Source organism: Panicum virgatum, chromosome 2K (genome assembly GCF_016808335.1).
Source record: "Panicum virgatum strain AP13 chromosome 2K, P.virgatum_v5, whole genome shotgun sequence".
Taxonomy (NCBI): domain Eukaryota; kingdom Viridiplantae; phylum Streptophyta; class Magnoliopsida; order Poales; family Poaceae; genus Panicum; species Panicum virgatum.
In genome coordinates, this window is record NC_053137.1 from 54,364,036 (window position 1) to 54,384,463 (window position 20,428).

Here is a 20,428-nt window from a genome sequence, read left to right on the forward strand (position 1 = left end):
GGCGCCGGCAGCACCGGAGCTCCAGCTAGTTGACACATACGGTGGCGCGGCGCGGGGAGGCACGTGTTGGAGGCGGGAGGCGTGGTGCGCGGCTCGGGGGAGGATTGCAGCAACGAGCACGGGGGGTGGCCTCCAGAGAAAGGAAGGTTAGAGCATTCCCAACCCTTCTAGTAGGCTGGTGTCCATAATATTAATGAAACTGTCACATAAATAATTTGATGATATGGCAAGGGAGTTAATGAGAAAAAATATAGACATGGTTTTTCATAGAAGACACCATGTCTACACAAGAACAAAAAAATAGAAGAGTGATAGGGTGAGGCAAAGAAAGAAGAGAGATGATTGGATGAGATTTATTTTTTTATTTATCATAGAAACTATACATTAGAAATGTAGTGTCTATGTGTAGGTTTTTGTCCTCTTTTGTTTTTATAGACACTACCTATAGACACTATGGGTTGGAGTTGGGATGGGCTTAGGATCCAACAATTTTTAGTTTTTTCACGAATCTTGGAAGACGGGGAAGAAAAAAATTTGCAGAAGATACATCTAGGATTGGCCTCCTGCACTCTGTTCGCTGTGCTGTGGCTGGTGTTGATTTATTGTGAGAGAAAAGTACTGTTGACTAGTTGGTGGCTGCTGGCTGGTGCTAGTTTGGTGTGAGAGAAAAATACTGTTGGCGGGATGCAGCGAACAAATCTCCAAGACGGACACGGGCTGCGGCCGGAAGTGAAGCCCATTGTACGGCCCAATGAGTTACCGTACCACTAGGCCCGAGTAGGGTCCATTTTGTTTCAATATAGAGATCCTAGATCACACAATTCGAGAAAAAAATCTCGCATGCATGAAGTGCTAAATGAAGTTTATTTGCAAAAAAATTTTAGGGATGAGTATAATTTTTCGCGATGAATCTAATGACGGTAATTAATCGATGATTGACTATAGTACAGTAACTATCCTCTAATCACGTGTTCAAAGGTCTTATTGGATTCTTCAGGGCTTCTAACGCGGAGTTTTAGAGTTGGTTTTGTAAACTGGTTTTGTTTAATATCGTAATTAGCGGTCAAAGTTTTCTAGTACACTCTAGTATAGAAAACAAAACAGAGCCTAGATCCGGGCCACTTGGACCCCACAACTCAATTCCCCCCTTAAAAAAGTCCTCACTCCCGTCTCCCCTTCTCGGCTTCTCCCTCCATATCGCCGCCGTCGCCGTGGCCGTGGCTGGGGTCAATTCATCTGCAGGTCAGTTCACACCTTCTCCTTCTCCACCGGTTTCCCGTCATTTTAGGGTGTGTTTAGTTGGTGAAAAAATTTATATTTTGATACTATAGTATATTTTATTATTATTTGATAAATAATGTTCAATCATAAATTAATTAGACTTAAAAGATTCATCTCGTACTAATTAGTTAGAGTGCGTAATTAATTATTTTTTCGACTCTATTTAATACTTTATACATGTGTTAAAAGATTTGATATGGCGTACTGGAGAAAATTTTTTGAGAACTAAACAGGCCCATCCATGCGATTCTCGTGTGCCTCCTTGCCCGTCTCCGGCCTCCGCGATACACGCTGTCTTCAGCCGCTCCGGTCCCCGTGCCCCCGATTCCTCAGGCCACGATTCCTCGCCTCCAGCGAACTGCCCAGTCTCCTATCGCCGTCGCACTACCCTTTGGCGGCCGCGACGCCGTCCGGGAGGTGCTCGGACCACTCGTCGCCGGCGAGCCTCGGGCTCCGCTTCTCGCGCCGCTGCCAGACCGTGCTCTTCCTTGCTTGATTGCGAGTTCGTGGCGCGCTGACCACTGCGCGGCCGCCGTTGTCTCGTCCCCTGGCGCTCGGGGTACACGGGTGTGGCCCTCGCGTGCGCCTCGGCAACGACTCCGCCAAGCAAGTGAGGTCTACTCTCCTGTTCGGTCTGGACAGCCGCTCTGCCGATAGTTACTGCTACTCCACTCCAACTTTTCATGGTGCCACCTCTAGCGCTTTCCCACTTCCCAGGGGAATTTCATTCCAAACTTGTATGTGTGGCAATGTGGTGGTGGAGAACTATGGAAGGTAGTCACCGCTGTGTCTTTTGGGATGGCGATGGCTTTATTCTCACAGGTTCCATGGGAACCGTTTGAAAGGTGCTTTGAGTTCCTCTATCTACACAGCAGCACCGTACTCCATTTGGCTTTCTAACATAGTGAGCCTCCTCTGCAGGGACTACAAAAGTTGCAGAGTTTATGAAGAATTTCAAAAAACAGAAAAGAGTAGAGTTTTTGAAGAATTGTTGGCGTCAACACCGAGCTCAGAGGAATAGACTTCTATGAGATAATAGAGACCAGTCGGAATAGCAGGCATGCAGGGGAGGTTCGTGTAGAGATCTAAGGCCAGCTCGCAAAGGGTTGACTAAACAAGTGAACACGAGAGAAAGCCCAATGAGGAAAAGGATTCTGGAGGGAGGAGCCACTAAAATGGTGCAGATCGCACAGTTTAATCAATTGGATGGGTCTGAGGTTCTGAGAATGATCAGAATCAGTTCCTTGGTATCACAGGCTGTGGCACCACTAAACTATGATTCAGACCTGCTGCAGCTGACTAAAGTGGCCATTTATAAGCTGCCCTCCGTGTCCATCAGCTATTGTCATAATTATCCTTTTGCCACCAAAGGAGGGTGCCATGGCGCATCGACTTGGTCAAAGAAGGGGCAACGGTGCAGGGTTGAAAGGAGGGCAAACTCGCAATGGGAAAATCAAGAGAAGGCAACCATACAAATGCCCCCAGTAATATAGAAACAAAATTCTTGTAAATTGTCATTTTTTTTCTAGCGGGTTGTCCATCTGGTTTTGACCATCTTTTTAACTTTTTCGAGGAATGTTTTGATCATCTTCCTACGTGCTATCTACAAATTCAAGCATCCTGCAATCTTTATGGGCATGCTATTAATTGTACTGTTTGTAATACTCGTGTTATATACTTATTCTTTACTATTCGTTTTCTTTCTAAGAAGGACAAGATTGATATACCCTAATGCTGAACATGGCACCTGCATGCTCAACTGTACTCTGAACAAAGATGAGTAAAAGTTGCCAGCTCTCTTGTGCCTAGATTTTGTACCTACGCTTCTGTGAGAACAGAGATTCTTAACATATTTTTGTATTGACATGAAAACATAATCATCCATCCTGGTGGATCTGTTGGGGTAGTCTAAGAGGTATGCTTTGATGCTAAACTTGCACTATCAGCATTACTTTTCCACTCCTGTAGCAGTTCTTGCCCTTTGATGAAAGGTCCAAGGAATGAATAAAGTGGCTATGCAGCTGAGAGCTCAGCACATTTAGGTCTTCACATCCGTCTTCCAGTTGCATTGTTTATCATGTACTATTCCAGGATTTAACGACACTTCTTAACACCTTACTTCTGTGGTGTGTAAATGCTGTGGGAGTTTCAGATAAGACTTCTTGTAGACGATGATGCAACACATGATATTTTGGTTGCTCTAATCTTGTGAGGTAGCCTATATTTATATTTAATACTCTCACTATTCTTTGTTGTTTGATGTTTTAGGGATGAAAATATGCTCTCATTCTATGTTACAAAATTTTAAGAAGAAACTTAGCACCTCCGAAAGCAAAAGGGGACCTATCTTATTTTGTGTGTACTGCAATAACCTCTTTGGCTTACCATAGTAATTGTTTTCTTCCTAAAAAGAAACTATGTAACTTCCTGTTACTTTACTTATACTTTGTCTAGCTTTGTCAGTAATTAGAAAATTATCGGATACCCTACAATCAGGTTCCTGCAATATTGACTATGATATTTTTTTTCCCTCGAACACAACCATTATAGGTAAATTGATGCTACAGAAGAGTGCATGCCATAGCTTCAAAGTTAACTGCTGTCCAGTCAGGTTTGTTTGCTTTCGCTTTTCTCTTTTTGGTGTTTTCTTCCTCCATTGGTTTCCTTTCTTGGTTCCCACTTTAAGCATCTTCTCTTTGCTTGATGAGAGAGGCAGGGAGAATAGTATATCTGAGAATGATGGAGTTATACATTTAAGTTCACACCATTTCAGCATTGGTAACCTATGTTCATGGCATCATGGTAGGGCTTGGTACTGGAGCACCTATCGTGCAGGTGTATCATGAGAAATCTATTATCTTACCTGATGTCTCAAGGGTGCTTGCATGCCTCTACGAGAAGGATATCAAGTTTGAAACTCACACAGCCTCTTATAAGAGCCTACTCAGACTGCAGGTACCTGGAGTCTCCAATTCTACTCTTTTTTTTTCTGGCAAGATTTAAGCAGTTAATCTTGTTACTGCATTTTCTTCCTCTGCACTCCACAGGCATCGTCACATGCTCCAGTTCCATTCTATGACGGGCCTACATTTCTAGAAGGTATTAATACTTTCAGTTTTTGTCGAAGTCACTTACGATTCCACGTCGGACCTTCATTCCATGAAGCCTATATTTTCGACTGCTGAACAATATTCGAGCTGAGCTTGCTACAAGCTGTCGCTATGACACTGTCAGAAAGTTTTGATAAAATTTTGACCAATTCCTAACTTAGCAGTATTTATTGTTCTTGAGCTTTCTCGTTTATCAAAATGGATCGGAAGTTTTCACCATATCATGTATCGTTTCATATCATGTATTCTAGGAATTGATCGAAATTGCGATAAAATTTCGACGAATTCCTAACTTAGCAGCATTTATTATTCTTGAGCTTTCTCGTTTATCAAAATGGATCGGAAGTTTTCACCATATCATGTATCCTTTCATTTGGTATGGTATGCGATGAATCTAGCTAGTATTTCTGCTTGTTCAAAGTGAGTGCCAATCAGTTCTCTAAAATCATGCAACCATGCATGCTAGCAGCAGCAGCAAATTGACCAGTACACTAAGCACTAGAGTAAATAGCACTTGGTGATTTATAGAAGCTTTACTGAAATGATTTATAGCAAACTCAATCTGTGCAAGCTTTACTAAATGTTCGTTTGCGGTGAAAACTGGTCAGTAATAATTTATCAATATATTTTCATTTAATGCGTGATGGCAGCAAATCTGAGAGGGCCTAAGAATTGGAGTATAGAGTATAGTTGTGTATGAATTTCAAAATACATTCACATTAGCTATGATAATATAGCTCGATCATACTTTTTTTTATGTAAAATTGCTCATAATAGAACTAAAACAAAAATATGAGCCAACATTCAAATTGTATTGTGAACTACATTTGCCAGAATTAATATGATATTTCTTTGTTACAATAGATGCAAAATATTATCTTCCTTTTTCCATGAATATTGGCATTAGGATACTGCTCTCAGTGTTCGGAATTGTGTATAGACTTAGATTTGCATTGTGGGCTGTCTTTTTGTAAATGAAACTCTTTGGCATCTGAGAACATTATCATGTTTCCAGCAAGAACGTCTTAATCCCCAAAATGCTGCAAAATGTTGGACCCTTCTTTGCAAAAGCCGGAAGGAAGCTTTTATATGCATATCTCCAACTGGTAGTGCAACATCACTTTGGGTTTTGCGAGAAACAAAATCTGTATACAGATAAATAGATGGGAGGGAATGAATTCAAGATTAACCTATAGTAATAGTAAAGTTCTTATTAGTTGATATTCATTGGAAATTTAAATTTGAACTGCTCATTATTCAAACCTCTTTTTCAGTCTTCCTAGTACACTCTTCGAGTGATACATTATACTTTGCTTGTGTTGCAGAAGCTAAGCCTTTATTAGCATGATAATATGGCTTCACTTAAAACTGATTGTTCCACCTATTTTCAGAATCCAGAGGAATCTGCCGCTACATAGCAGAAAAATATGAACACCAAGGATATCCATTCCTCCTTGGGAAGGATGCCTTGGAGAGGGCTTCGGTTGAGCAATGGCTCCACAATGAGGAGCATGCTTTCAACCCTCCAAGCCGGGCCTTGTACTGCTATTTGGCCTTTCCCCTGGATGAAGAAGATGGTGATGATATTGACATGCATACAAGAAAGCTAGAAGAAGTTCTGGAAGTTTACGAGCAAAGGCTCAGTGACAGCAGATTCCTTGCTGGAAACAAGTTCACCCTTGCTGACCTTGTTCACCTGCCAAACTCCCACTACATCACAGCATCTGACAAGTTTGTCTACCTGTATGACTCGAGGAAAAATGTGAGCAGGTGGTGGGATGAGATTTCTAATCGGAAGTCTTGGCAGCAAGTACTGAGGCATATGAAGAGGGTGGAGGAGCAGAACAGGCAAGAGGAACTGAAGCAGCAGCAGCAGAAAGAGCATCCTAGAACCTCTGGCCACCCGATCCGGATAGACTCTATAAAGCTGATCGGCACAGAACCTCGCACAATATTGGTTCCTCCTGCTGATACTGTGTCATCATCTTCCATAGCTCCTCCCCATCCTACTGATACGTTCCCCGGTGAAGCACTGGTTTCCTCTAGCCAAACCACTCCTACTGATAAAACTTCAGCTGTCCTAAGCAAGGAAACTACAATCTTTAATGCCCCTGACGAAAAACCACCAACCTCAGTTCAAAACGCTCGTACCACTTCTATAAAACATCCTATTCCTGTTCAAAGAATTAAAGATGATGCCTTCCCTACCGCTGCCAAGAAACCTCCAGTAGCCGGTACTGCCAAGTCCAGCACTAAAGATGCCTCAATCCCTGAACCCACTGCAAAAGACCTCCATACTAGACATAAGCCAAGTTCATCAAAGGATGGTTCTAATAACCTTGATGTGTTTGATTACTACCCAAGCTATACTGATGAAGAAACACCATACATTGAACCTACTCAAAGAAATTCGGATCTGTTGGATGCATTCTCTGGGTCCAACATTGCCGCTGGTCATACTAAAACCAGTTCAATATCAGCCAAAGAGCCTGACCAACCCAGTGTATCTGATTTCTACAAGAGTCACAGCAGAGCCACTGGTATTGATTCTCAGAACAAAGAATCAATTCCATATTCTGGTCGTACTGCACCAGACCTTGAACCTGCAGATACTTCTGGTAGCAAGCTCCATACAACTGGTGTTCATCGTAGGCTGCAGCCTGAGCAGTGGCATACTGCTACAGCCAAATTAAATGACCTACAGCAAGATGCTGATCAACTAATGTCTACTCAACAAGGAAAACCAAGCAAAGATGTGAAGCAGTACCCATCGCAAGATTCAGAACAAGCAATCTCACATCCTATTCCTGAAGAGCCAATGAGCATGGAATTGGTTCAAAGACGAGAAAATACAACTCAAAGACCCTATACTGACCAGAGAAGTCGAGGAATTGTGGAGGATAAAGCATCTTGTGATCAGAGAAATGCATTACTGCTCCCTTCTGCACAAGAGCATGCTGCAACTCCATCATGGCAAGAAGCAGCTAAAGATGCTCGAGGCAGAATTCCATGGCAAGCTGGATATCCAGGCGGTCAAGATACCAACAAGCAACCTAGAGACCCTGCTTCTGTACCAAGGCAAAGAGCAGCTCAAGATGCTAGAGGTACATTTGGTGAATCAAAGGCTGCGGACTCCACTATACCCAGTGAAAATTTTCCAGATGCTTCTGGATCTTCTCTCCCAAGGCAAGATTTAGATGCTGCTCACCACACTACAGCACCATTTCAAAAGAGATATCCTGGAACTGAAGATACCTCCAAGCAAGCTAAAGACAAAATTTCTACTCCATGGCCAATGACTGACAAAGATGCTGAAGATACCACTGAAGAAACACAAATTTCTGACTCTTCATTATCCCAAGTGCGACCTTCGTATTTTCAGAAAGCTGATGCTCCTCCATGGAAGCAAGAAACAACTGAAGATCGTCATAGTGGAACTTCATCAATCCAAGAAAAACATGCTAATGTCAAAGACAGCACTGGAATATCTAGGGATGTTGCTTTCAAGCCAAATCAAACGATTGGTCAAGATGATCAAGACACCTTCAATGAAACAAAGTCTGGTGGCCCCTCATTGCTTAGGGACCAACAAACAGACACTTGGCAAGCTGCATCTACTTTATCAGAGAAAGAAGTAAACCAAGATGGTCGTAGTGTGGCTCCACCATGGCAAACAGGATATCCAAGTTCAACTCCTCCATCCAAAACAAGATACCAAATTGCTAAGGATGTCAGCAAGCAACCAACAGGGACTGCTCCAACACCTAAGAAGAAAGCAGCCCAAGATGATAAAGGAACCTCTGAAGAATCAAATACTGCTGATGAAATAGCATCAACCGATCAGCCTTTAAGTGCCTGGAGAGCTCCTATTTCTCCACGAAGACAAGAGGTGGAGAATTCTTCTAGGATGAATACACCATTCCAAAAGAGATATCCTGGTGATCAAGACAGCATGCAAGTTGCCCACAATGCTTCTGCATCATGGCAAATTGCACCTGATGGTCGTAAAGATATCTTTGAAGAAACAAAACCTGCTGACTCTAGAACAAGTGCAAAACCTGTGTACACACAACAAGCTCCTCCTCCTCTTCCAAGACAAACAGAAGCTGAAGATGGTCAGGGCAAAGGCAGACAAAGTAGAGTAACCATTCCTGAACCACAGGAAATGGTAGCAAGAAATGCTCAAGTCACACATGGAGAAAGGAAGACCACTACACCTGGAGAGCATTTTTTAGATCGTCTGCAAGCTATTCCACAATCAAGTCCGGCAGCAGCAAAAGATGTCCAGAGTGCAACTGGTGAGACAAGAAAATTTCCAGATATTCTTGACACTACCAAGAAATCTAGAGACACCTTTGAAGAAACCAAAGATCCTGACTCTACATTACCCAGAGCACAATCTTTGGGTGCTGGAGATGCTCAACGCACCATTGGAGAATCTGGAACACCAACTTCTGATCTAAGGAAGGATGTTTTAAGACGACTCCAGCCAGATGCTCAAGATCCATTTCAGCAATCAAAATTATCAGCTATTGATCAGAAAGACTTGGGTCCATTATCATCGAAGGAAAGAGATGCAAAAGATGCTCTGGCCACCACGAGTGAAGAAAAATCAATCTCAGCTGAGAGGCATAGGGAGATGATCAAAAGCAAACCCCAGGGCTCCATTAAGGTACAAAAAGCATCATCTCTTTACCAGAAACAGCCTCCAGTTGGACAAGACAACCAGGAACCAGCTCAAATCACTGAAGCTGTTGAGAAAGCAAATGGTTCCATACCAAAGCATCAACAAGCTTCTGATATTCTGTATACTTTGGATGAGAAAATAGATACTACAGCACCAGCCAATGCAAAATCTCGTTCCAACTTCGGTGCAGAAGAGCTGTACAGAAAAGATACTACCACAGATCAGAAATTGGTGCCACCTCTGTTGAGCAAAGATCTAACTTCCCAGGTGCAACCTTCCTCTGAATCATTACAAGAAGCAGCTTCCCGTGGCGATCTGTCTACCGATCCATCCACCATTGAACAATGGCAGCGTGCATCTGTGCCATTAAATGATGCAACTTCTAGTTCTGGTTATGATGAGATTGGCATGGCTACCATTGATCAGAAGCTAACACCAATGAGCCAAAAAGCTACTCCCAGTTCCGAGGGTGTCAACCAGATGGCCAAAGAATCCGGCGAGCAGAGAGTGGAACCCCATGTACCAGTAGAAGCAGAAACATCTGGTGTTCAAAGTGCTTCACCATCATTCCCAGGAGCTTCCACAGCACATCATGCCACTACTGATGATAAGTTTTCTAAGCAGTCAATTATTGATGAAAGAGTTGGAGAACCAACAAAAATGCAAGCATCTATTCCAGCACATATAGCAGCTCCTGATGGTCATTCAGAGCTTGTCAGCATACCTGATGGGCAAATATCAGAGGCTGCAAAAACTAGACATGATCAAGCCACACTCGAAGATGTTCATGATGCCAATTTGCCAATTCTTGATGTTGCTAAAGATATCTTCAAAGAAACAAAGCTTGCTGACTCTACACCATCTAGTGCAAAACCTATGTACACTCAACAACCAGGGCATGCAGAAGTAGAAGACACCAGGGACAGAGGGACAAAAAGTAGAGAAACTGCTCCTGACCAACAAAAGATGGTGGAAAGAAGTGCAGGTACAGCTGGAGAGCAATTTTCAGATCGTCTGAAAGCAATTCCTCCATCAAAATATAGAGAAGGTACTATAGATGACCAGAAAGTGGCACCACCTCCTTTAAGCAGAGAACTAACTTCCCAAGTCCAACCTCCCTCCGAACCATCACATGAGGCAGCTCTCCATGGAGATTTTCCTAGCAAACAATCCACCATTGATCAATGGCGACATGCATCTGCTCCATTGCATGATGTGACTTCTGGTTTTGGTGATGATGAGGTAGCCATGTCCGTCGTTGATCAGAAGCCAACACCAATGGGACAGCAAGAATCTGATGAGCAAAGAGTGGGACCACCTGTACCAGTAGAAGCAGAAACATCTGGTGCTCAACGTGCTTCACCATCATTTCTAGGAGCACCTGTGGATGATCATGCCACTATTGGTGATAAGTTTGCCAAGCAGTCAATTTTTGATGAAAGAGCTGGTAAACCAATACATATGCAAATATCAAGTCCAGATGCTCATCCTGCTTCGGAACTTACTAAGAGAGCAGCTCCTGAAGGTCATGAAACTGGTGATTCTGATGGCCAAATATCAGAAGCAACAAAAGCTAGAGATCCAGCCACAGTCCATGAAGATGTTAATGATGTCAATTTGTCAACTCATGACGTGGGTAAAGATACCTTCAAGGAAACTAAGGTTTCTGACTCTACACCATCCAATGCCAAACCTATGTACACTCAGCAACCTGCTACTACTCCATCAAGACAAACACAAGTTAATGAAGCTAGGGACAAAAGCATGCAAAGTAGAGAAACTATTCCTGAACAACAAAAAATGGTGGAAATAAAGACAGGCATATCTGGAGAGCAGTCATCAGATTATAAGAAAGCAATTCATCCATCAAGACAGGTAGCAGCAGCTGAGGATGCTCCAAATGGTGATAGAATACAGTTTCCATACATTCCTGACAGTTCCAAGAAGTCTAGAGTCACCTTTGAAGAAGCTATTGATCCTGGCTCTACATTACCCAAAGCACAACCTTTGGATTCCCAAGATTCTCAGCTCATGAAAGGAGAATCTACAATGCCAACTGCTGACCAAAGGAAGGGCTGGGAGGATGAAAAAGATGATGAAACAATCATGACTGAAGAAAAGTCATTCTCAACAGAGCGCCTTAGGGAGATGTTCCAGGAAAGTGAATCCACAACACCCAAGACACAGCAAGCTGGTGAGAAAATAGATAATTCTACACCAGAGCATCAAGAATCTTCTGGTGCTTCATACACTTCTGATGAGAAATTAAGTGCTTCTGCACCAGCCAGAGCAGATATTCGTGATGATCACAGTGCAGACAAGCCTTATAAAAAATACACTGCCGATGATCAGAAAGTGGCTCCATCTCTATCAAGCAAAGGACCAGCATCCCAAGTGCAACCTCTCGCTGCACCATTTCAAAGAGCAGTCCCTGATGGAGATTCTCCTAGCAAACAATTCACCATTGATCAATGGCAACGTGCGTCTGCTCCATTACATGGTGAAAGTGCTGATTCTGCTCCAAAACAGATGCACGAACCAATTACTGCTGCTCATCCTGCTTCAGCATCTACCATCAGAACAAGTCCTGATGGTCATGAAGCAGGTAGTTCAAAGCTTGTCAGGACACCTGAGGACCGAAAATTAGAGGCTGCAAAAGCTACACAAGATCCAGACGCAATCCATGAAAATGTTCATGATGCGGCTATTGATGAAAATACAGCAACATATCATGCTAGTGGTGATGAGCTCATCACAGGATATGTACATGATCGACAGGCACATCCACCTGCATCAACTCAAGCACAGCCAACTGTTGAAACTCCTCGTGACTATGATTCATCCCAATATGAACAGAAATCCACTCCATCAGGTAACTGATTTATCTTTTAGTGTTGTCTAAGAAATAATTGCTAGCAGGCCTAGAGGACATTTGCATCATGAAAAGTTCCTCAAAACTAACAGTTTGCTTTATGCATTTTAGATAAAGGATCATCTCATGTTGCACAACCTCTTTCCTCTGTTGAACCAATAAAGGAAGACAGTAATGTTTCTGCAACTGATTACGCTAATGCGCCGCAAATGATTTTTCGGCAACAAGCCAGACCATCTGCACCAAGTACAGTAGGAATTCCAGCCTCAGATACCCAGGGTGTTATAGGGGAAATCCAGGAGTTTACTCCTGATAACCGCCGCACTGATGATTCAGAACAGGTTGCAGATGTATCACAAGCAATCCCTGGTCAAGAAGAAATGACATCTCCGCCAAGCGCAACAGTTTTCCCAACCTCAGATGCACAGCTTGCCTCAGCAGAAATTCAGGAAGTCATTCCTGATGATAAACAGGCTGTTGAGTCTGCTTTTGGACCAGGTGAAGTAGGTCCTCCTGAAAAGAAATTTGCTCCATCAGGTAATTAGTTTCTCTTTAGACATGAGAGAACAAATATAGTCGATTACATTCTGCAGAAAAAAAATACTGCCACTGCTGACATTCTTCCTCCATTTTAGATCAAGAATTACCTCATTCTGCAGAACAGCCTACCTCCGGTAAATCAAGGAAAGAACAAACTGTTGTTCCCACTGCTGAACAAATCAAGCAACAACCAACTGTCATTGGTCAAAAAGACACACCAGATACAAGAGAGGCTCTGACATCAGAAGATGTGCTTGATACTGCGCCTACCCATGGCGACGTTCACCCTACTGGTAGCATTGAACCAGACAGAAGACCTTTATCAATTCAAGGGGAAGAAACTCAAGAACCACGACCTCGTGTGGCTAAAGACTCCCTAGACACTGAAGATATATCTACTGATGCGTTAGGAAATGTTCAATTCTTGAAACCATCAACAACTCCAGGTGCTCTTCATATCACAACTGGTATTACACCTGTTGATGTAGCTTTGGCTGAACAGACATCTTCCACATCAGGTAACTATGGCCATATGGTGCACTATCTACAGGACTAGACCTACAAAACTTACTATTAATATCAATTATTCAGGTCAAGATTCTGCGGATCCTGCAGAACCAGCCTTCCCTCTTGGTCCAAGGAACAAAGAAATTAGAGATTCAACTCCTTCAGGACTACTTATTTCCTCTACCGACCCAAGTAAAAGAGATGCTATTGTTGCTGTACCTGATCAAGCCAAGGACTTGCAAACAACTCCCAGTGGACAGGACATATTGTCCACCCAGCGTCCTTCAGGGAAGGTTCAGGAAACTGTACCTGGTGATGACTCAAGCAACGATGAGCCATTGAGACCATCCTCTGCTGTTCGAGAAGGCGAACCCTCCAAAGTGGTCCCAGCATCAGTTCCAGGCAAGCAACTTGGTAGTGTACCGAATGAAGTAGCCTATGATGAACAAAAGTTTTCTCTGTCAGGTGATGAAGTTCCTTCAAGTATGGAGTTTGGACAAATGACACACATAGTTAATTAAGTGCAACAGGTATATCCTTAAAACCAACATTTCTTCCACTTATAAGTTCATTTGCCATGTTTCAGGTCAAGCTTCTGCTTATCCGGCACAGCCTCCTTCCTCTTCTGAGGCAAGGAGCAAAGAGATTGGAGATTTAGCTCCTTCCGCACAACTAAATGTCACTAACGAGCCAAAAAATGGAGATGATATTGTTGCTGCACCTGATCAAGCCAAGGACTCCGAAACAACTCCTGGACAACAAGTCAAATTATCTGCACCATCCTCTTATACCCAGCATCCTTCAGGGACACTTGAGGAAGATGAACCTGCTGATAATCCAGGTGAGGCAAAGTCTTCCAAACCACGCTCTGTTGCTCAAGAAGGCAAGACATCTACAGCAGTCCCAGCATCAGTTCCAGACACACAATATGGTGCTGCACCAAATCAAGTAGCAGTTGATGAGCAAAAGTTTGCTCTGTCAGGTAATATTTCACAATATGGAGTATTGACTATCGGTGCACATTTCTAGTAGCCTGCAGTTAACTAAGTGCAACAGCCAACATGAACGCCTTAGAACCAAACTATTCATTGTGCCACTAACGAGGTTGTTTCTTGCATTTCAGGCCAAGATTCTGCCCATACAACATTACCAGCTCCAGCTCCAGGTACACAATATGGTACAGAACTACATAAAGCAGATGATGAACAAAAGTTTGCTTCATCAGGTAATGAAGTTCTTTCCAGTATGGACTGTGGACAAAGAGTGCACATTCTAGTAACCATACCCTTTAAACCAACCTGCCATTAATAAGGTTTCTCTTACATTTCAGGTCAAGATTCTGTTCATCCTGTACAGCCAGCTTTCTCTACTGATGAACAAGCAAAAGAAGACACTGTTACTGCAACAGATCAAACCAGCACACTGGAAAAAATAATTGGTCAAAAAGATACGACTCCTACTCCAGACAAAGCAAAAGCTCCCTTCTCGGGTACTCCTGATGCTTCAAGGGAAACTCAGAAAAGTGCTGATGATGATCGCATTGATGACAAACATCCAGGCCAGGGGCGAATTTCTCGTTATAGAAATGTTTCTGAGCCACCCGAAGGACCTACCCCTGAAGTGCACAGTGATGCTGTCATTAAGGAGACGACACTTGGATCTAGTCAAGCAGAAACTTCAAAGACTAGACCTGATTCAGCACCAAGCAGCGGTGATGTGCCAGCAACAAATTCTTTGCCAGAAACACAGGATCGGCAGGGCTCTGCATATGCCCGGAATGTACCCGCTGATTCCTTACAAAATATCAAGTCACCAGGACACCTCTCATCTGATCAGGCATTGGCACCTATAATGAGCCCATCTGTACCTTCAGTTGCTCCCCTGGGTACTGTACCAAGTAAGGAAATCTCTAATTAGCAAAAGTTAAGTTCATTTATGTAATCAGTTTTTCATTGGTATGGCCAATTTATTTGCCTTGCTGAACCATTTTAAATTACTCACGACTTTCTATTAATGTAAAACAGTTTATCTTATAATTCTTCCATCTATAGTTTAATGTGATGTCGCAAATGATTTTGCCCACAATTTCAATGCTAAAGAATAACTATACATATAGTCATTGTGTAACAAACTCACTGTTCTGACTCCTAAGTGGTGATATCCTTCTCATTGCACAATTTGAACCCACACCATCTGGGCCATAGAGCTTAAGTTTTTGAAATTGTTTGGTGAATCACTATCTTCAAATTTCAGGTACAAATTCAGTCCAGCTACAATGGAAAGCTTCTATGGCATCTACAGTGGACCTAGAATCTGTTCCAGACACCCAGCATGGTATCCCACGAGGGGAAGCCACCCCAGCTGAACAGAAATTTGCTGTATCTGGTAATACTGTCGCTGTTTCTCTTTAGAGATAGTTCTGACCATATTCTGAGGTCAATTTCCTTTATTTCAGATCAAGAGCTGCCACATACTTCAGAACTGCCTTCTGCTGCTAAAACAAGGAAAGAAAAGGCAAATGCTGCTATGGGTGATCAGCCAAATGTACCACAAGGTCCAGAAACTGTTCGACATCAAGTCAAGGCACCATCATCAGATGCAAGAGAAACTTTACCGAAAGATCAGCAACCCTCTGGTGCTGCGCTTCCTGAACAAATTACTCATCCTGTACTTCCTTCTGACTTACGTGACCGACCTACTCCTGAAGTGGGCCGTACTGTTGTTGATAAGGAGACAACTCTTCTGTCAAGCCAAGCACAAACTTCAACCTCTGAGCCTGACTCAACACTGTTCAGTGGTGATGTATCGCCCACAGGTTCTCTACAGAATCAAGATGCGCAACCTCCTGTAGCAATTCAAGCACCAGCTACTCAGTCTCTACAAGGTTCTGCACCTACTCATGATGATTCATTAGGAAAATTCGAGTCACCAAGACAAGCCTCGACTGATCAAGTCATGGCACCTGTGAGTGACTCAGCGGCACCTGTGGATGCTTCACAAGTTACTGAAACAGGTAGCAATCCCTTCTGGACAGAAACTCACTCCAACATGTACTTAGTTTCTCATTGGTAGGGAAGTGTTGATGCTCCTTGCCAAATTATTTTAGATTAGTCACGACTTCAAAAACAATGTACTTCAGAATTTTTCATATGCATGTTTTTTGGTTTAGCACCACATTGTGGCCAAATGCATAGTTCTGCTGCTAATAAGGTTATACATAACATCACAGGTCAAGATTCTGCTGAGTCTATACAACCCCCTTTCTCTTCTGAGCCAACAGAAGACAACACTGTTGTTACTGCAGCTGATCAAACCAAGGATGTGGAGACAGAAATTCACCAACAAGCCATAGCACCTGCTCCTGACTCAGCTAAAACTCCATTCCCAGGAACTCAGGATGCATCAAGGAAAATTCAAGAAAGTACTCCTGATAATGGTCACATCAATGAACCTTTTCCAAGCCAAGAGCAAATGCTTCTTGGGGGGAGCAGTTCTCAACCGCGTGAAGGACAGATTACTGATCCATATGGAACCAATGTTAATGGAAGGACTGGCACATCTTTATCTAGCCAAGCAAATAGTGCAGACCCTGGGTCTGATTTGGCACCTACCCACACTGATGTTCACGCTTCAGTTGATGAAGGACCAACTGGAATTTATTTTGCTGCGCCTGGAGCACAGAAGCAGCTACCTGCGGAAACACAAGATGTATCCCTTGATTCCTCCAGTAAAACTAAATCAACTGGTCAAGAATCCATGGCACCGACAAGGGACCTTGCATCTTCTCCGGACACTCAGCTTGATTCCTCACGAACACAACACGAAGCTGCCCCAGCTGGACAAAAATTTGCTGTATCAGGTAATGTCTTAGTCAGTTTCGCTTTTAGTTAACTAAAGCTTCACCTTCTTGCTGGCTTAGTGAGAAAAAGGTCATACTAAAAACTATGTTTGCCACTTCTGATGTTCATTTCAGATCAAGGATTTTCCAATGCTTCAAAATCACCTTCCTTTGCTGAACCAAGGAAAGAAGAGACAAATGCTGGCGCTGCTGATCAAGTAAGTGTACCACAGACAACTGCTGCCCATAAGATCCCAAGTGCAACATCAGATGCTCCACAAGGTGTTGAACCAGGTAATTAAATCCCTGCTAACTAAAATTCATTTTATGCACAAAAAAAAAGTTCCTGGGTGTGGACAATTGACGCACCTTGATGAATTACTTTAGGTCAGTCACAGATTCTTATGATAGACCAAAAATGTCAAAATAAAATCACCAAGGAAGCACCATCTTGCTGGCCTAAAAATAAAGGCTAACTCAAAAGAAATGTTTCTGCCACATCTGAGGTCGTTTCTTTCATTTCAGGTCAGGTATCTGCTCATGCTTCAGAACCACCTTTCTCTGCTGAAGCAAGTAACGAGACCTCTCATGCTGCTCGTGCTCCTGAATCACACGAAGGGACTACCCCTCAAGTGCGTAGTCCTGTGGTTGATGCAAAGACAACACTTCCATCTAGGCAAGTGCAAACTGCAAATGCTGGACCTGATTCAACACCAATCAGTGGTGATGTGCCAGACAGAAGTTCTCTACACAATCAAGAGGCACAACTTTCTGCAGCAACTCAAGTGCCAACTATTCAGGCTCAAGGTTCTGCGTCCACCAAGAATGAACCTGCTGATTCCTTATTAGGAGATATCAAGTCACGGAGACAACTGCCAACTGATGAAGTTATGGCGCCTATAACAAGCTTCGCAGCACCTTCAGATTCTTCACAAGGCACTGAACCAGGTAAGGCAAAGTTCATTCCACTATGAAAATCAATTTCTCCTTGGTATGTATACAGTTCACCTTGCTGAACCACTTTATATCAGTCATGACTTTCAATGATACGTAAAACAATGTAGTTTCTATACCATTTTACTGGTTCAGTATTAATCAAAATAAGGTTAAATAATATAGTGATATTGTAAAAGCTTGCTAGTACAGACCCTACCTTCTCACCGAATCCACACCATCTCAGGCACAAAGCATTCATATATAATTTAAGGAAAGATTTTGATGTCCTGACCATTTATGAGACCACTTTCTTCAAATTATAGGTACAAATTCAGCTCAGCCTTCAGAAGAAGCTTCATTTGATTTTTCGAGTGATGAGAAACCCACTACGACTCAAGGTGATCAAGCTAAAACCCTACCAAATGTTGATCTACCAACCAGTCAAGTAGCTGGGCAATCTGAAAGTGAAGACTTCAGAAGAGTGGACTCCCAAGAGAACTTGAAAGGGGCATCACCCAATGAACCCAAGACGCAACAGCAACTTCAGCAGTTCAACACTCAATCATTTAAAGAGAACAACGAAGAAGCTGACGAACCAGGGAACCCACAACCGAGTGAGCAAGCTATTATTGACTCACCAGAGGGCAATGAGAACCAAGCTGAACAAACTAAACCACGTGACACTGAAACTGGTGGGCCAGAAGACATGGAGGCCTCAGAAAATAGCAATCAGAAGAACAGCAGAATATCTCAAGTGGAAACTTCAGATCATTCAGGAAAAGAAGCCTCAGGAGTTCAGCGGCTGGCTGAGAACACAAAAGATGCTCCCAACTCAACCGAGGATGTACCAGGTGATGTCGAAGCATTTAGTAAATCCAAGGAAAGCTCAAGGTCTTCTGAAGAACCCAAGGTGCAGCTACAGTCTGTTGACGAGAATGGTAGCTCAGAAACCGGGCAACCTACAGAAGGAGACCTTCCAGCAAATAGCTACCAGAACGGCGGTAGACAATCTCAGGCAGAGGCTTTAGATAAATCTGACGAACAATCTTATCCTGGTATTCAGAACAAGGACAGGGACTCGGGCAGATCGAACGACTCAGCCGATCCAACCAAGACTGGCGACATGGAAGATTAAGTCCCAGGAAAACCGCTGTGCAATGGCTCGTCGACCAACACATTATGTTGGAATCCATTACTGAATAAAGGCCAAGCGAGACTGAAAGAGCAAGCATTTTACGAATTCATCTGTTTTAAAATTTATCTTATTTTCTTTCCTTATCCGTTATTGTCATCTAATAAGGTCAACTCAGGTGCCATCCTTGGGTTGATGTTATTTTACATGTATATATTCTTTTGCTGTGCCTGTCCAAGCACATTTTAACCTTGATTTTCCGAACAGTGACTGCTGTGAGAATGCAACGATTTATTCTTTTCTTTCAACACTTTTTTTAAAGTGAGCAATTCTGTTTTGAACGGTCGGCCTCGTTTAGTTGCAGGTGTAAAATTTTTGAAATAAAATCTATTCACATTTGAAGTATTAAATATAGATAAATCACAAAAATAATTATAGAACTCGTTTGTAAACTACGACACGAATCTAATGAGCCTAAGCAATCAATTATCATCGCATAGTACTGTAGTAATTATTGTAACATTTTAGTGCCCAATCATAGTCTAATTATGCTCATTAGATTTGTCTCGTAATTTACAAGTAAACTATGTAATTAGTTATTTATTTCGTCTAGATTTAATACTATATGCACGTAAGATTTTCGTTCGATATAGATTCGGAATTTTGAATTTTACAACTAAACAAGGCTCATTTTCCCAGTGGCTCTCTTCAAGTTTGGTTGTCCAATACTCCAGTGTATTCGCGTCTGGCTGCCGGCGCCTAAGGCTATCCGCACTCGTGATTCTCTAAATTCACTCTCTAAATAAAATATTTCATCCTAGTCATCGAGATTCTCTTCTCTATATACAGTTATTCCGCAGTCATCGAGATTCTCTTCTCTATATATCTTCTCTATACCAACTACCAGCTGCGGGGCCCACATGCCCGAAATTTTTTATCCTGTTTTACCCCTCCGCACGCCCCCCCCCCCCCCCCCCCCCCCCCCCCCCCTCTCGCCGGGGCTGCACCCCACGCCCAGCGGCGGCGGCGGCGGGATCCCGCGCGGGCGCGCGCCCTTCCCTCCCTCTCTGCACGCCGCTGCGCCCCCCGTCCGGCCGCCCCCGAGACGAGCCTCAGACGCCGGGCGCAGGGCGCCACCGGATCCAGGCAGCTTTCCTGGCGGAGGCGGCGAGCGGTGGCCGGCGTCGTGCCGGCTCTGTCACGGCCTCCACGAGGCGCCTCGCGGCCATGGCGGGGCAGGACGGGGCCGACGACCCGCGCCGGCCGCACCGGAGTGAGGCGTGCCGCGTGCGGCCGCGAGCAGACGAGCGGGGCGACGCTGGTGCGGCGGTGGGGCGCTGTCCGCGTGGCCCCTCCCCTGCGAGCGGCGCCGGCGAACGCGCGGGCCCGCGCCGCCCCTCCCCTGCGAGCTGCGCCACCCATGCTCCCTCGCCGGAGGGGGCCGGCCAGTGCGCGGCAAGCACCAGCGGGCGAGCTCCCTCCCTCCGGCGGGGACGCGGCGGAGGCACGGCGGGGCGGGGGCGTG

The 20,428-nt window shown here is 43.8% G+C and overlaps 1 protein-coding gene across 4 annotated transcripts; it reads left to right on the top strand.

Annotated features, from left to right (window-relative positions):
• The first annotated feature begins 4,028 nt into the window (after positions 1–4,028).
• Positions 4,029–19,213, top strand: LOC120685852 (mucin-17-like). 4 transcript variants are annotated; one of them, XM_039967966.1, is made up of 15 exons: positions 4,029–4,236; positions 4,329–4,380; positions 5,783–11,950; positions 12,062–12,487; positions 12,586–13,008; positions 13,082–13,480; positions 13,584–13,979; positions 14,121–14,222; positions 14,328–14,894; positions 15,251–15,382; positions 15,453–16,010; positions 16,227–16,856; positions 16,971–17,129; positions 17,361–17,783; positions 18,095–19,213. In XM_039967966.1, exons 1-15 carry the CDS (start codon positions 4,081–4,083, stop codon positions 18,904–18,906), a joined length of 11,403 nt encoding a protein of 3,800 aa, XP_039823900.1. In that variant the 5' UTR covers positions 4,029–4,080; the 3' UTR covers positions 18,907–19,213. The 4 variants fall into 4 exon arrangements, with proteins under 4 accessions (XP_039823900.1, XP_039823905.1, XP_039823910.1 ...); XM_039967971.1 differs by having other exon boundaries at positions 13,082–13,462; XM_039967976.1 differs by having other exon boundaries at positions 13,082–13,399.
• Positions 19,214–20,428: the final 1,215 nt, after the last annotated feature.